The sequence below is a fragment of the Vicugna pacos genome, chromosome 28 (genome assembly GCF_048564905.1).
Source record: "Vicugna pacos chromosome 28, VicPac4, whole genome shotgun sequence".
Classification (NCBI taxonomy): domain Eukaryota; kingdom Metazoa; phylum Chordata; class Mammalia; order Artiodactyla; family Camelidae; genus Vicugna; species Vicugna pacos.
Window position 1 is genome coordinate 9,097,394 of NC_133014.1, and position 17,903 is coordinate 9,115,296.

The 17,903-nt window shown below is 44.9% G+C and overlaps 1 protein-coding gene across 6 annotated transcripts; it reads right to left on the reverse strand.

The window, feature by feature from the left end:
* Nucleotides 1–3,496: 3,496 nt before the first annotated feature.
* Nucleotides 3,497–6,542, reverse strand: ITPRIPL1 (ITPRIP like 1). 6 transcript variants are annotated; one of them, XM_006203861.4, is made up of 3 exons: nucleotides 6,284–6,542; nucleotides 6,013–6,116; nucleotides 3,497–5,191 (listed from the first exon to the last, which is right to left on the reverse strand). In XM_006203861.4, exon 3 carries the CDS (start codon nucleotides 5,175–5,177, stop codon nucleotides 3,534–3,536), a length of 1,644 nt encoding a protein of 547 aa, XP_006203923.2. In that variant the 5' UTR covers nucleotides 5,178–5,191; nucleotides 6,013–6,116; nucleotides 6,284–6,542; the 3' UTR covers nucleotides 3,497–3,533. The 6 variants fall into 6 exon arrangements, with proteins under 6 accessions (XP_006203923.2, XP_072807533.1, XP_031547901.2 ...); XM_072951432.1 differs by having other exon boundaries at nucleotides 3,497–5,267; XM_031692041.2 differs by having other exon boundaries at nucleotides 3,497–5,146; nucleotides 6,013–6,119.
* Nucleotides 6,543–17,903: the final 11,361 nt, after the last annotated feature.

Genomic DNA, 17,903 nt, shown 5'->3' on the forward strand with positions numbered 1-17,903 from the left:
CCCCGGGCGTCCCAGAAGTGAGATGTCCAGGATTGAGGAATTAGATCATAGATTAAGCTCACATGGACTCGGTGTACGCTAGGTTCCCAGGTATTTCACTCGTTCTCGATGTGCTGAGTGCATCTGAGAGAGGAGAGTGGGAACAGGTTGTGATCCTCTGGATTCCAAATGTGCACCATCTAAGAACCGTGGGGTTTGGGAGGGTGGCAGGTGGCACTGAATCAAGAGCCTCTAAAGAACTGGCATGGAACCCTTGGCAGAGGACGGCTCCGAAGTGACCCATTAGCTGAGGCATGAAGCTGTACGGTGGTTATGATGGAGCCTCCTGAGCTGACTGCTTGGGATTCCATGTGCACGGAGGCAGTGCCAGCTCCACCCCCTGTATCTCCGTGGGCCAGGCCTGCTTGCTGCAGGCAGGTCTTTCTCCTCCCGTTCTGAATGCTGCCTTTGTTTTAGGGTATTAGGATTATAGCAGATGCCAAGTGATAAATTAATCAGTAGTATCAGTGGCGGGCAAAACTCAACTCTTATGTCTGTAGAAAAGTAAAGTAGTGGGGCCCCTCCCGCACCCCTCATCTGCCAGAAAAGTGCTGGAGCCATTTCCTTTCCCTGTTTTTTACTCCTCACCCAGATTGTGCTTCCCCCAAATGAACACCAAACAGCCTTATTTTAGGTGAGGAATAACAATATTTCAGTTGGCAAGCAATCTTTTGATTCAAATTTGCCCCAACTTTCCATCCTGTAGATGCTTATATCATAATGTAGTTCATGATATAAACCATCAAGTTGCTGGGGCTTAATGGGCATGTAGTTTAAATGGCTTTGCATTTGTTTTGGCCCCTGAGCAAATGCCTTTAATTTTTGTATGTGATATGAAATTCCTGACCTCCTAAAGACTAGACTAAGAACCAACAATTTCTATCTTACTGAATTTCCAAACAATAACATACCATTCTTTATCTTAGAAATTAATATCGTGCTTTTTGCTCTTCAAAGCACGGTAACCCCTACATCTTGTTTTATTCCCAAGACTGTGCTGAAAGATGGCTAATTGGGTACTTTGTTCCAGGCTGTGCCACTTAACTAGCTACCCGAATGGGGGACTATCTCAGTTTCCTCATAGGTAAAATGGAGGGGTTAAAGCGCCTACTTCATGGGGTCATATTGTGAGGATTAAATGAGTTACCAGATGTTCAGCAGAACACTGCCTGGACCATTGGCAATGCTCAGTGAACACTAAGTATTCCCATTACTACAACTGCTGTTATATCCTGGGTGCCAGCCAGGTATTGTTTTAGAATAAAACTTAGCTTCCTAAATATCTGGAAGTTTCCCCTTCCATTGTAAGAGTATTCCCAGAGCACAACAGCTCTGTTCTTCACATTACTACTTGTTTTCTCTATATTCTTTCTTACACTCTGCCCCACCCAAGCTTTGCTGACTACTCCCTTTGTATTCCGCCTGCTTATAACTTTACATTTTCTTTCTTGTCTCTTACTAGACCAGAAACCACAGAGTCCTAGATCATCCCACCTTCCTTCTCCCTGACAGATTCATGCCTTTTGGAGTTTATGTATGTTGTTTGTAGCCACTAAGACCTTTTAATTTGGCTGATATTTTGGTTTGGGCACCATGAAAATGAATAACTTAGATGTTCTTTAACATTCTGAGTTATTCTTTCCTGGCTACCGGCCATGCCACTGGGAAACCACAGGGCAGACTTGTTCAAGATACATTGAGAAATACCAGGATGTACTGGATGAAACTATCAGGGTAGCATGAACGTCTTGGGAGCAGGCGTGAGAATGCTCATCTGTTTTATGTGTTATGGCACAGATTCCAACTGACACCAAAAATAATCTCCTTTATTGATTTGGAAGGAAATCACCAGCAAATTATTTTCCAGGTAAAAAGCTTACGGATGTTTTTAAACCAAAATCCCACCAGCACAGAAGCAACCATCATTGCATCTTAACTTGAAAGCAGTACCTGGTAGATACCAGCAGCCAACACGGGAACACAGCAGCTATTGTGCAGCAGTGGGAGCCCCAGATGTTGACTGGTATCAGTTTCTAGGACACTTGTAATATATTTTTGCTGGGGGAGGAGAGGAGAGTGTGGATTCTATAACCAAAGCCTATAAGGCCAGCATCTAACTCCACCTGAGGTCAAGTTGAATGTGGGCCAAGGTTCTCCTCTCCAGCAGATCTTCCTGCCAGTGCTGGGTAGGAGCAGCACTGGTATTTCCAAAAGGACCACACCTACAACTAGAGTCACATTTCTTAACACTCCTCCTCAGGATGCCCAGGGATTTAAAAGAAGGGGAAATATACCAATCATATTTCCAGCATCATGACTTTGTTAGAGCTGAACTGCTTCACAGCCCCTTCCTGTCCAGCCCTGGCAATGGGCCTGGATGGCAATGACCCCGCTTTGCAAAACCACAAACATAGTTCACATAATCCCTTTGTCATCATTGAAAAGAGAAAACAAAGGCATTACCAGACTGAAAGCACAGCTACACATGGTAGCTAAACCTTCTCCCACTTAACAAATAAGTGGCTCCCCTCAGAAACATTGTTCATCTCAGAGACCCCCCCAAAATTGTCCCCCCTTAGGGTTTTATAATGTTGCTTCCAGAATACATGTATATATATGCATGACTGGGACATTGTGCTGTGCACCAGAAATTGACACATTGTAACTGACCACTTCAATTAAAAAAAACAATAAAAATAAAAATAAAATAAAATATAATGTTTCCAGGAATTGCGGTTATTAGATGTTGGCGATGCCATTAATTTTAGTAGATACATTATCTTAATTATGGAACAGGCCACTGTTGACTTAATACTTGTTTGTGGATAAATGCTAATAAATTATTTGGGTAGCATTAGAGTTTTTTCCAGACGCATAAAACAACTATATTACATTTCACATATCTTATGAGAACAGGGCTAAATTAAGAAAATGGAAAAGAAACATCTTGGTTATATCTTCAAATAGTGAAGGTCTGAAAAGTTAGATCCTAAAATACACTGCCATCACAGCATTTGGGATAAAATGGAGTGCTACCAGCTTGGTTTTGAATTAGGCTAAGAGTTCAGTAAGGAAACCAGTGTTCAAGGGATGTGCTGGGAGTCGTTCACGAAAAGGAACAAGCTGGAATGGAGGTATTCTCTGGTTCTCTTTCACATCCAGTGTTGCTACAAAACGCAACTTCACAGGCCCCCTCTGGATCTCAACTCTTTAGCAGCAAGATCCTCCCATTACATCTGTTTCCAAGGGCCCTCTTTGGGTCATGGTACAAGTTAAGTCAAGGGGAGAAAACCTCAGAAAACCTACCCTAGATTAGTCACTGCAGGCTGGACCCCTCCTCAGGAGCACTTCAGGTACTCCTTAAAATGTCTTAATCTATCATAACCCCACTGGCAAGATAAAGGTCACATATACCATTGATGTGTCTTAAAAATAAACTCTTCTGTAGCCCGAGGAATCAGAAATACCTTCTCCCCCTTTTAATGGCCTATACATTAACGTGCCCCAGCCAACGAAGCACAGGGCAGAGTTTTCACCTGGGTCAGAAGGTTGTGGAACTCTTCCACTGCCTGTGAATGTGCCATGGGGTTTAGCACCAGGTGTTGAAAGAGATTGACAGGCTCAGCATTCCGAAATGTCTTAGGGATCGGGATGGTCAGGGGCAGGAAGGCGTTACCGATGAGGAAATGATGGAGAGACCTCTGCTGGAGGCCTCGGCCCAAGAACCAGAGGATGTCCTGGAGCCGCTGGGAGAGCATGCTGTGCTGCCAGTCTGTTAGGGGCAGCCGGAGCAACAGGTGCATGAGGGCTGTTTTAAAGTGGTAAGAGGTGAGGATGGGACGGGATGCTCCCTGGGGTAAACTCTGAGTGTCCCGGAGACTTAAAATGATCTGGAGGCACTTGAGATGACAGGTGTTCTCTGGAGCAAAACGCCCCACCAGCTTTAGGAACAAGTGCTCACAGGCTGCAAAGGACTCAGGCCAGTCCACGCTGGTGAGCTGTTCCTGGTCAGGGGCCTGACTCACCAGGTAGACCAAGGTGTCTTCCCGTTGCACCCCCAGGACCAAGCGGATGGAGAGAAAGCGGCCTGAGCGGTAGTCCAGCCTGAGCTTGCAGCAGGTGGTGGACGGTGGCAGGCTGAGCTTAAAGTCATACTTGTGGGCTACGAGGGCCCAGGCATTGCCCACCATGTTCCGGAACCACTGGACAGTCTTGCACACGTCCAGATGGGAGCCGGTGCAGAGAGCCGCCTTGATGGAGCTGTTGCACTTGCCCAGGAGGGCCTGGTGGTCCCTGTGGTGGTGCACCAGGCACAGCACATCCCCCAGAAGTTTCTCACGCTTGCACATGCATTCTGACTCCACCACCACGCAGCCACAGCGGCGGCCCAGGGCTGGATCCCGCATCTCCAGCACAAACATTGTGCCCTGGGGGGGAACAATGGGCACCAGGATGTCAAATTTCTGGGTCTCGTGGAGGGTTCCCCATTTCTCGAAGGCAGCCCCGATGCCCAGGCAGTCCTCCAACTGTGGGTGAGCCTCCCGGCGGCTGAGCACCCGACAGGCTTCGATGAGGTCGTCCACGAAGCTCTCCACAAACTCGCAGGTGCAGGGCAGGTCCCGCGTGACATTCTGGACATGGTGCTTGTAAAAAGACTCCAGGGCCTCCCGTGAGGGAAAGTCAGTAAGCCAGTTGTAGGAGGTGACAGGCACGACACGGACCTCCTCCTCCTCCTCGTCGCTGCTGGAATCGAAGGCCGGCTCATACTGCATGTTCTGTCGCAGGAGCTCGAAGATGAGGAAAAAGCAAAAGAGGCCGGCATTCCACAGGTTTCCTAGCATCCAGCCCAGCGGCCCCTCCTGGCCATCAGCCTGGAACGGCCACCCCATGTCTTTCCTCCCCAGCACTAACTGGTCATCTGACGTGTCTCCTCTCCAGAAGTTCTCTGCCTTCAGCTTCTCCTCCGCTGCACGCTTCCGCTCTTCAAACTCTATCTCTAACTGGCGCATCTCCTCGCTCATCCGCTTCTCCAGCTGCCGGCTTCTGGCTAGCGTGTCCAGGTCCATCCGGTCACTGACCATCAAGGGGTGGTGAACCACGTACATCACTGCCAAGAACAGAAGGCTTATCACAGCCATGGAGACCTCTGCATCTGGAGAAGTGGGAGGGTGGGAGTCAGTGGTGATCTTCGGGAATTGTCTGCTCTCCAGTGCATATTCCCCGGAGCCCTGGAACCCCAAATCCTGGAAATCAGCCACTCAGGAGGAACAGAAAGCTCACAGAGCTGGGGTTGGACAGAGCAAGGGTGGTCTGCCTGGGAGGAGGTTTGGGAAAAAGCAGGGCACCAGGATGTGCCACCTGATCTCACTACTGCTTTCCTTCCACATGGTGTGGGTGGTATTTAGGCTTCCAGAGGGTAGACATGGGACTGTTTCCATTCCTGTGCAGGATGGGGAGGGGGACCCTAGCCTCACCAGACTCATCAGTCCACTGTGGGCAACAGGTGTGCCCTGTTGCTCCCAGAGTCTCCCTTCCAAGGGCAGAAAGCACTGCTCTGCCTGGGTAACACCTTTCCTCTAGCCAGATGGTCGGCCCCAGGCCAAGCTGTAGCATCCCACCTCCTCTGTGACTTCACAATCCTCATTCTGCTCACCCTGTCATTAGACCACTCCTCCTCCCTCCTGCCAGTGGGCCAACCTCTAGTGGGCGCCAGGGAGGCACAGTGTGGCCAGCGCCTCTCCACCGCAGCTGCTGTGCCCCTTGAGGCCCTAAGGGGAATGATGCCCCATCGGTGGGCCAAGCCTACGGGCAGGCTTGGCTCCACCTCTCAGCCTGGGAAACTTCGTGAAGAAGCAGATGCCCAAGGCCTCCTGAGAGCCCACAGGAGTCAGTTCCTCTGCCTGCCCACTCACCACCAAGGCCTGAAGCTTCTTCCTGCATTCACCCCACCTGTGCGCAAGCTACTGGGCTTACCGAGATCATGAAGGGCCGTGCCGTGTGGACGCTGAAGCCAGGTGGGGGACTCTCCTCCCTCTGGAGCTCGTCCTTGTTTGGTCTCACCACCCTCTCCAGAAGCCCTGCTAAAATTTACAAACTACTTGGGGGCTTTGGCTCAAAGCGGTGTGACCCCCCCCCCCACTCATAACTTCCCCAAATACCACGCCCAGAGATCTGAACTCTCATCCGCCAATTTAGAACAAGCCAACTCAGGGTTTCTCCTGGGACCTGGGGCCAGGTTACTCACGGTCGGTGTTACCAAGCACACGGTTTTAAGGAGCCGGCTTGGCCTGACCGCCCCCGCCTTCTTCCCGGCGCGGTGGTGGCTCCGGGTTCCTCGCCAGGTCCGCCTTCGGGAGTGGACCCGCTCCCCTCTCCCGGGGAACACACCATGTCTGTCTGAGTGTCCGATCGTCCGTGCGCAGCCGGACCCTGAGACCCCACGGTGCCGCGCGCGGCTCCGAGGGCGCCAGCCGGACCCAGCGCTCCCGCCGTCCAGGCTCCGCCCAACCCCGCCCCGCCCCGCCCACCCCCATCCCGGCAGCGGAGCGAACGCATGGCGGGAGCCCCGCCCTGAGGCCGGGGACCCTCCTCGCCAGCACTCGCCGTGTGTCCGCCGCGTCGCCAACCCAGGGTTTGTGTGCCCCGCGGAGGGGCTGCGGCCAAAGGCTCGCTGCTGAGGGCCATTCATGCCGCAGCTGCTCAGCCTCCCTCGGGCGGCACAAGGGGGCATTGCAGGGCCGGCTGTTAGCTTAATTCGGTTCAGTGGAAAATATACTTAATGGGAATTTAGAATATACTTAACAGTGAGGTTGATGGTGGCATAACCAAGAATTGTAGGGAAAAACATCAGTCCCACTTCTGGCTGGCGCTGCGCAAAGTGGTACAGCAGGTGAGGTGTGTTGTCAGCATCCTTAATGTGCTCTCATCCCACAGCCGAAGCCCAGACTCAGGTGTCTTTCCCCAACCCTTTCTCTTATCTAAGTGGCTCTTATGAAAGGACCAGACAGCACCCAAAGACCTGGTTTGAGGCCTTACTCGCCATTCACTACCCACGTGGGAATAAGAATCCTAAACCTACAGGGTAGCTCAAATGATGAGATGGGTCTGTAAATGAGAAACTTACAGAATGTGGAGACCGGACAAGCTTATGATACGCTAAGAAAATGCCAATGGAATGGATTTCCTGAAAAGCATCTTCAGTCTCAGAAAGAGCCCGAGCCTTCCTGCCCTGTGTCAGCTATTCAAGGAGAAAAGGAAGTAATGATCTCTTAATACTTACCAAGTCAAGTCCTTTTGCTGAAAGACAAGTTCCATGTCTCCTTATCCAGTGGCAATGCAGAGGGGGCGCCAAACAACTTGAACAGTACTTCCAGAAATACTGACTTATTTAATTGTGGAAGGGAAAAGACTTCTGGCTGACCATGACTGAAGTTCCAAAGTTTCTTTTTATAAACTTGCATGATGAAGAATAGACCACAGGCTACTAAGCATTAGTGCAATCAAGCAGTGATAATGATTATTTTTAAATTTATGACCTGACAATGTTGGGATTAAAAAAAGCATTTCAGAATGGGCAAAATAATGGTGTTTAAAGCCATGTGTTTAAAGGTGTGTATTCATGATCAATGAAGGGTTTGTTTTAAAAGTGATTGTCAGGTTAGAAGATTTTTACTAATTTATGATCTGCAAGAAGTGAAGTTGGTTGCTATACCAAATTAGAGACTCTATGCTAGAGAACTACTAATCCATTTAAAGATCACACTTAAATCGACAAAAAGCCCTGTAGTGGTGGACAGTTTCTTGGCCTGTTTTCTGGTGGCTCATCTTCAACATGTTGTGAAGTGACAGCTGGCTTAGTCAGTGGGATTAATAGGAAATCAAGTCATTCAGACAACTTGTTATTCACACTAACTGATGATTGTACACAAATGACATGTGAGTAAACTCTAGCTATCGTCACTCATTTTAACAAATATGGTAGATTTGCCCTAAAATAAACATAAATTTTCATCATTAAAAAATTAGTACATAGAAAGGAAGTAACTACATAATCTACTTGATTCTACCTCTTGTCCCACAAAACCGAAAATTTGTTGAAGATGTTTGCCTTTGCGTGAGAACAGTTGCTCCAAGACTTGGGAACATTGGGAGAAACATTAAGAATGAATTAAAAAACAAGGCAAATGATTTTGAGTGGTTTTCCTAGGCTTGACGAGTCTACAGATGTTACTGATACTGCTTAGTTGTTGCTGTTATTCAAGAAGCCAACACAGAGTTTGTAGTTCCTGAACAATTAGACTTTTTGAATAATCTGCATGGAAAAAGTACAGGGAAGAATATTTCAAAGAAGTTGAGAAAACACTAATTCAATACAGCCTTAAGTGGAATCTGCTAATATGTCACATCTGATGATGATAAAAATATATGTGGAGCAGAAGTCTTAGCTGGACAAATTTACAAAGCTTATGAAAATATAAGATGTTCAAAGCCTATGGTTATTCATCATATTATTCATTGGCAGATACTTACTGGAAAATATTTGAATCCATTATGTATTAATGAACCAGTAGTGTCAGTGGTGAACTTTGTTCGTTCTCATGGGCTTAAAGACCATCACTTCTGCAAATTTTCATCAGAAATAGACGCTGAATATCCTGACTTGCCCTACCATACAGCAGTTTGCAATCTTTTTGAGCTTGGGGCTGAGATTAAAAATTTTCCCAATGAAGACTGTCCTCACCTACTGTGCTCAAACACTGAATGACTTTGGACATTAGTTTTTGTTGCAGACTTGATACTATTTCTTAATAAGGTCAACCTAAAATCATAAGACAAAATGGCATTTATGGAGCAGGTATAGCTCAGTAGTAGAACACATGCTCAGCATGCACAAGGTCCTGGCTTCAATCCCCAGTACCTCCATTAAAAAACAAATAAAAAATGGCATTTATATATGCAATTTATTCTGTGATGAAATAATTTCAACAAACTTTAAATCACAAGTAATATCAAGCTGTTCAGTACACTTCCCTTGCTGTCAAAATGTTACTGACCCGGGCTCTTGGGTCTTCTTGGTCTCCTTAATCAATAGAAACTGATAAGAGGCAAGACAAGAAATTCAAGCAAGGCTTTACTGGGACTCGTGCTACAGAACAAGGGGAGCTGGTCCCTAAATGGGGTGGAGATAGGGGCAGGTCCAGGGGTTGGGCTGGAGGGGTGGCTTAGGTGGTCTGCCCACCCTCTTGGTGGTGCTGAGTGGGGGATCATGCTCATTGCCCTGCTTTTGCTCCTGACAGCTCATAAATGGCAGTTGGGTTTTTGGTCTTTTTGTATCTTGTTGTTCATAATTCGCCCCAACTGTGCATGTATGCAGTTATTTTTAGTCCCTTATAGTTTCTTTGTATTCTGTTTTGGAGGAGAGCAAGCTCTGCAGCTAAGGGTCCCAGGTTCAGGTCTGTCTTGAAAAGATAAAACAAGATGTCCCTTCCCACATAAATCTGCAGCACATATATTTTCTGAGCTTTAACTACAGATCCTGCAGAGTTTGTCAGACATCAGTGCAAGTGGAAAGGACAGTTCCATATTTCAAAATCCATTTAACTTTGTCACTGAGGCTCTTCCATGTAATCTTCAATTAGAAGTGATTAATCTGCAATGTCATGACACACTAAAAGGCAAATATCAAGAAAAGGATCTAATTATATAAGAATGAATATGCTCCACTAAAATTGTACACTTGTGAATTAATAAATCAATATTTGGCAGTAACTATCTATTGAAAAATATTTTCAAAGAAGTAATATGTTACTGTACAACACGAGGCATGTAGCTAATATTTTATAATAACTGTAAGTGGAATATAACCTTTAACATTGTGAATCACTGCACTATACACCTGAAACTTATATAATAGTGCACATCAACTGTACCTCAACAGCAAAAAAAGAATATGTAATATCTCTTTACAGATCAGCACTAACATGAAATTTGCAATCAGTTTGGATGATAGGAAACACTAACTTTGAGCCCCAGTTAAGTGACATTTTTTTAAAATTCCATTCTAAATAGGCATATATTACTAAAAAAATTGCACCTGATTATTATTATATTTTGAATTTTGTCAAAAATTTTGTGGAAATTTATTTTTCCTCTTGTTATATAAGCACTTATATAATATCCCTTGGCTGGCAACACTAGAATTTTACTGTCTGTCCATTTACAGAAAAAGTTAACTAACCTTTGTTTTTAAGCATCAAAATGTGCACAGTTCCCCAAAATTTATTTTTAAAGTTTTATCTTTTCATAAAAATTATACATGTTCATGATAAAAATGTATACTGTATACAAGGACTAGAATAAAGAAGCTACCCTTAAAACCTCATGCAGAAGGAAGGAAGACCAGACTGAGGCCAAGGCGGTGATGGGCAAAGTCACAGCTGTCACTATTAGCCAGGGCAGGTGGGTTCTGTCTTGCATGTTGGGTCATTTGTGTGGTTTGAACGATGTCCATGTTTTGTCTGTGTCCAGACCTGGTTCAAGAGTGGTCTTGTTTTTGTCTTTTCCGTCAGAGTCACGGGGTGGCCCTGATGGATGATGGTGCTGTTCAGTGAAGTTGTTTACGTCCAGCAGAACAGCAGGACCTAGCTGAGGGAGCCGGGCCTGCTCCCATTCTTGGGCATCAGGGGTGGGCATTTCCTTCCCAGTCTCCCCACTCCTGAGGATCTCAGAGCAGGGACGAGAAATGCATGCACTCGGAGGCATAGCAGCCTGTGGGGGCAGAACACATGTGAGAGGGGGAGGGTATAGCTCAGTGGTAGAGTGCATGCCTAGCATGCACAAGGTCGTGAGTTCAATCCCCAGTACCTCCATTAAAAAAAAAAGAAAACCTAATTACCCCTCCCCAAAATAAAATTTTTAAAAATAGTAATAATAATAATAAAAGTGAAAAAAAAAAAAGAACACAGGTGGAGAGGTATTGGTGGAAAGCGAGAGAGAGTCCAGGGCAGAACCCCAAAGACTATAGTCACAGAGCCATCAAGGAAGAGGAAAGCAAATGAGAAATAGCCATCGAAAGAGAACCTGAGACTTGTTGACAAAGTTCAGTTCCAGAGTCCTTGGGTCGTGAAAGTCTCAGTGGACTAGGAGACAGAATCACCACGAGGAGCCATCTGGGTAGAAAGGGAGGACTGGAAGCTTGATGAAAGAGTGAAAGCTTGATTGTAGAAGTTGGGGTGGATGCCTGTAACTCAAAGCATTTACTCCAGATGATGCCATTGAAGTTGAACAATTGACTGTTTCCGTCAGTTCTCTCAGGCTGGGGAGCTCCAACTCAGGTCTGCCCCTTGACTAGCTTGGAAATCTTCACTGTGCGCCCTGAAATGTCCAAGGGAATGGAACTGCTGGTAGGGATTGAGAGATGAATTAAGTGAGGCACCTTAACCTGAATAACAAACAGGATGTGTATTTGTAATTATGTGAACACTGGTAGGCAATGACTCACTTAATATGTTCAACATTTATAAAATGTATATTTTAAGACAGGACAAGAAAATGTAGACAAAAAAATTCACTCTCCCTGTCTCCTTGGGCCTCCTCCCTCCCTCTATAATGTGCTGGGTGCCTCTGAATTCTGCATTAACCAGCTGCTCAGAGATGGGAGTGCCTGCTTGACTTGAAGATCAGGGTTTTTTTTCCCCCTTTATTTGATGCTGGCAATGTAACTTCAAAAAAGAATAGCATTCTTTCAAACTCTAGGGGGTCACAGGACTTGCTGCTTGCTTTGCAGGTGCTTACCTAAACTGTGTATCCTCGGTGAACTTTATGTAAAAATATCCGTATGCCATTTTGATGTGTGACCCTTTGTCTCAAAAATATATATGACTGTGCCTTCAACTCCTAACAGGAGGAACAGGTCTCAGAGCTTTCTGAGAGTCTGTCTCCAGGGTTATAATTCTCAGTTTGGCTCAAATAAAATTCCCCTTTTTTATTCTTAAAAAAAAAAGAAGCAGCTAGCTTACACCCAGAGATGAGTGTTACAGATTCTAGACGTGATTTGTGTCAGTATTTCAAAAAACGTGCCCCTTTTAACACTAGTTGCCCAAGCTGACCCTCAAAAAGAGGATTTGTATCATGTTTCTTGGTAACATTTAACTAAGATGCAAAACGTGATCATTTGGAAAAGCTTGGAAAATACAGAAAAGTTTTAAAAATCAGTTTAAAAAATCACCTTTAACTCTGTGGTATCAGCTAGGATTCCTCAGTAGGGGTGATGGCATACTCATGCTGGGTAATTAAGGAAAATTTAATAAAGGGACAAAGGGTTTCAGGGTTTGGGGAAAACTACAAGGGATGGCTGCTGTTCCTGGAGCCAGCCACCTCTGGTAAAGGTTAAGAGGAGGGGGTGATTTGTTTCTAGAACTTGGAGAGGGTAACTACATGGAGAGAATGTCTGATAAGAAAAGGTGGTCTTCAGTTGGGAGGATGAAGTGCTGGGACCCCTTAGGAAAAGAGCTGAGTTCTCTCAAGAACCATTTCCTGCTGATGTCTCCTCCCATTGGCCAAAACCAACTGGTGGCCAGAGGACAAGGGAGCCCTTTGAGTCAGTTCTTCTAGGTCAGCTCCCTGGAGCACAGAGCAGGGAGGAGAAACGGGGGAAAGGGTCTACAGGGGCATATGGAGAAGATGCACATGTCGCTGCCAAAGGTTGTCTCACTGCCTGCTAACTGGGGCCTGGAAAGTTCTGAACCTCCCAGAGCCTCAGCTGCCTCATCTGATTAACACGATGATGAAAGTCCTTCCCTTTTAAGGTTGGTTTGCAGATTAAATGACCTCATATATTTACAGCACCTTGCTCACAGATTGCTCACCCACCCCTCCTGGGTGTTGATATCTGTCACCTGTGTTCACATTACAAAATATGGCACTTACCACACACAGCTGCAACTTGGTTAGTTGGGTTGTCTATTGGTTTGTCTAATGAAATTCAGAGACACTTATGAGCAAAGACTAAAATTAGACCTAGTCTGGTTGTGCCACAGCTACGTGTTTGGGAATGAATGAATGGAATGAACAAATGACTATAAAGAAATGCAAAAAAAAAATGCTAGCATAAAGTCAGGAAAGTGGTATGTGTAGAGGGAACAATTGGAGGCCCCTAAGGGCTGTCTGAGGTGCTAGGGGGCTGGACACCTTGGCATGCTGGTCTCTGGTGGAACGAGCATCCCAGGCCTTCCTGTGCCTGCGCTCAGCTGCCTGTGTCTGCCTCCAAGAAGAGCTTATGCCTGGTGATCCTCCTCACACCACAGTCATGAGTGCAGGGCCGGTGTTGTGTCCATGCTTGCTGGCTTATTAAAAAGTGGGTTGGATACACAGTTGGGAGGGCTAAGGTGCCTCAGGAAAAAATTATTAGAGCTTGGGACTTGGCCTTCAACCCAACTGCAGTCTGGGGTAGGGGAGATTAACAGGCAGGGGCTTACAGCTGCCAAGATGAAACAAAATCAGAGCCCAGAGAGGAAGGTAGGAAGGCATACAGTATGAGGCGGGGAAGGTTGGTTTTTTTTCAAGGCTCCACTCTGCCATGAGATCAGATGGAATGGCACAGTGGGGAGAGGGAAGTCTCACAGGGGATCTGCTCAATACAAGCAGGAGATTCAACTTGTCACAAAAATCTGTCCTCTATTCTGTGGCAGAAGCCAGCCCTCAAAACTGCAAGCCACCAGCCACCTGGCTGGGATGGATCCATCACGGAACAAGAATGAGCCGGGCCTCGACACGTGACTGCCTTGCAGGGAGTCTACACTTCTCTGATTATAATAGAGTTATAGTATTTCCTTTTTAAACGAGCACATGGCAATCTCCAGACCAAAATGAATTCTCAGTGCCTGCATATCGGTCACCTGGTGGGGCCACATACTCAGTCTAACAACATTCCGGTACAGCCCCCTGACCTACAGCCACACTGCTGGATACACCTAGTCCTGGTGAACTTATCCTCTGTGTGAGGGCTGGAGTTTGGAGAAGAGACAACAGTCATTCAGAACAAATCTGCTGTGGGGAAGGGCCATCAGGTTCAGTAAGACCATTTGGGATAAGAAAAGAAGGATATGACAAAGAATGAGGCAGTCTTCCTGTGTTTGAGTCACAAACTGCCTCTAAACACAAGTGTTTCATGAATGCTTTTGAGAACTGCAGCTCTGTGGCCTTTACACTATTTCCTGGCATAGTTCTAGGTGCCCAGCAACTGTATGGAGAAGGTAAAACCGTCTCCGTTGCACAGGAGATGAGATGCACCTGAGGCACAGGGTCACTAAGAACTCACCTAAGGTTGCACAGCTAGTAAGGGGTGAAGCTGGGATTTGAACCCAGGCAGTCCAACACAGGACTCCATGCTTTTAATCACTACATCAAACTGCCTCTTGGTTGAAACAAGGGCATCACCTCCTAAGGTGAAGACCCGGAAGGTAACAAAGCTTTTTTAGAAACATACACCAGATGAATGAACTAGAAAATCAATTTTGTCGCTATAAATTTCATAACTAAAGCTAAACATATAGTTCTATATATAAATAATATAAATAAATAAACGTAGTTATATATGTGTGTGTGTGTGTGTATATATATATATATATATATATATATATATATATATATATAAAATCTGTCTGGTTTGCTGATGCAGCCCTGAAACCTAGTGCTGTGACGGGCATATAGGAGACAATAAATTTTGCTAAATGCAGTGAGTAAATGAAAACAATAGTTCAAAGTGTGCATTACTGCGTGAACTGATGTTCTAGGCAAATAGAGAGGGAGGTACCATTTATTGAATCCCTCCTCCATGTAGGACATTGTGTTTCTTGGAGTCATTTGATTTAGCCTCTCTATAACCCTGTATGGTGTATATTCAGTCCTAGGTCAAGAGGCATTTCACCATCCAATATGCAAGGTACTAAGGGGCATTTGGGTGACCCAGCACTCCTCTTTCCCAGCCCCAAGAATTCAGGCAACCCAAGGGGTTCCTAGACAGAGTCCATCTGTGTTTCACCCCCCTTTCTAATGTTCTGTAACCCCTGCCCATAGTCCGTGCATCAGGTGCCCCTAATCTCCTGCCCCACCTCCGGCAATGGCCTCCAGCTGTACTCTCTGTCTCTGCCCCTGCCCTCAACTCTCCCGCTGTCCATCTGACTGAGCACCGTGGGAATCACTTCCCAAAGCCCAGCTCCATGAGAAAACCCCTGTATGGAAAGTCTGGAAGGAGATACCTGGCTTTGAGGCAGGTGAGGCCAGCCAAGTCGGTTATCTTTTCTGGGCCTCAATTTCTTTCTTGGTAAAATGGGGGCAGTCATTATATTACATAGGGCTTTATGGGGATTAAATGAGATAATGTATGCTAAAGCGGTACTTTGCAAATGCTTGCCATGTGATAATTAGTATGTTTTTTGGGCTTCATCTACATGTTGATCCCTCTAATCAAACACCTGTGATAAAGCTGCAAAAAAACAAAACCTCCCAAACCAGAAATCGGCTCTGGCTTCCTATTGTTAGCTTTTACAATGGCATTTTTTTTTTCCCCAAGAGATTCTAAGTTTTACCCATCCAAATTATGTCTTTGTTCCATTCCTTACATTTGCCCTGCACTCAGCTGAATGGAGCTCTCAGCGCTTCCTGGAACATGCTTCTGTCTTCCCATCTTTGTGCTTTTGCTTTTTCTTTGTGCCCCTGAAATATCTCCACTCCCTGCCCCTGCTTAAGTCCCAGCCAGCCTTTTTACATCATAACTGCAAAGCCCTATTGGGCTCTTAGGTCAGAAATGACTTCTCTGATCTCCCAATGCCCCCTTGTGGCACTGACTGGGTTCTGCTTTCTAATTGCAGCTATTTATATGTTTTATTTCTCCTAACTTCTTTAATTTCTACTAACTTCTCAAGGGTTCTAATTGCATCTCCTTTTCCTCTGTGTCCCTAAAAGTGCTCATAGAGTTTGGTGCACATATAAATATTTGAGAGGTAACTAAATGAAGTGATAGGTCTCCAGATACAGAAATGTAGGGCCCAGAAGCCTGTATCCCCTTGTGTCCAGGTCGAGTTAGTGAATAGTGAATCTTGAAAGTCATCTTTGGAGAAAGGCAGCACAATCGGGCACACATAGACTGGAACAAGACTAAATCTGAACCCAACCAGGTAATTAATGTCCCCTCCAAGGGTCTGTGCCTGTCAGGGTGCTCCCAGGTCCTTCAGCTTCCTGGGGAGAATCCTGTTTTTAAATTAAAAAAAAAAAACTTTATTGAGATGTAATTTATATACCATACAATTCTTCCATTTAAAACTTACAACAGATTTCTTCTGTATAGACAGAGAACTATATTCAATATCCTGTAGTAACCTATAATGAAAAAGAATATGAAAATGAATATATGTATGTGTATGTATGACTGAAACATGATACTGTACACCAGAAATTGACATTGTAAACTGACCATACTTCAATAAGATAAATAATTAAATAAAATTCTGAGGATGTAAAAAAGTAATAAAATAAAAAATAAAAGTTACAGTTCAGCGGTTTTTGATTTGTATTGAGTTGTGCACCAGTTACCACAGTCTAATTTCAGAATATTTTCATCACCCCAACAAGAAAACTTGTTTCCATTAGTAGTTACCCCCAAACCCTCCTCTCCTACACCTCCACCCCTCACTCTCTCACCTTCTCTACCCCCACCCCACTGGCAAACAATCTACTTTCTGCCTCGATTGATTTGCCTATTAATGGATGTGTGTATTTACTCATCAGTTGATGGACTTTTGGGTTGTTTCCACTTTTTGACATTTCATATAAATGGAATCACACAACATATGGTCTTTCATGACTGGCTTCTTCCTTTTCTTAAAATAATTAAACAAGGAAGCCATTAGACTGAGGTGGTTCTAATACTTTATCAGCCTACTTTAGCAAATCAAACCTAAGACTGAAATGCCCCAAGGTTAAATGAAAACCCAAGGAAAACGAATCACAAACAGCCAACTGAGCTTTTCCAAGTAAGGCAAATGCTTAAAGTATAGCAATCAAATAATTTCCTTCCTTTGCTTCTGCATTTTTTTCTACAAAAGTCTTTCTTCCAGTTCTGGTCAGTGCAGTGCTCCCAGCCCCTTCTGGTTTGGTGCTGCATGATTTGGATTGGTTTTTGTACTCTTAAAAATGAACTCTTAAAAATTTGACATGCCTCACTGTATCCTGTAACACATTTAATATGTTTTTGAGATTAATCTATGTTGTAGCATGTGTCAGTACTTCGTTGGTTTTTGTGGCAGAATGATAATCCACTATACGGATATGCCACACTTTGTCTGTATCCATTCAACAGTGGATGGACATTTGGGTTGCTTCCACTTTGGGGATACGATGAATAGCACTTTTACAAACATCTGTCTATGAGATCTTGTGTAGACATACATTATTTTCAATTCTCTGGGTAGACAGGTCCCTAGGAGTAGAATTGTTGGGTCAAATGAAAACTCTGTTTAACTTTTTGAGGAACTGCCAAACTATTTTCCAAAGTGGCTGCACCATTTTACATCCTCACCAGCAATGTATGAGATTTCCAATGTCTCCATACCCTTGCAACACTTGTTATTGTCTATCCTTATTGTAGTCATCCAGGTGGGTGTGAAATAGTGTCTCAGTGTGGTTTTGACTTGCATTTCCCTAGTTACTGATGGTATTGAGCATCTTTTCATGTACTTATTGACCATGTAGCTTTCTCTAGAGGAATGTCTATTCAAATCCTTTGCCTATTGTATAATTGGGTTATTTGTTTTATTATCATTGACTTGTAAAGGTTCTTTAAATCATTTTGGATACTAGTCCTTTAT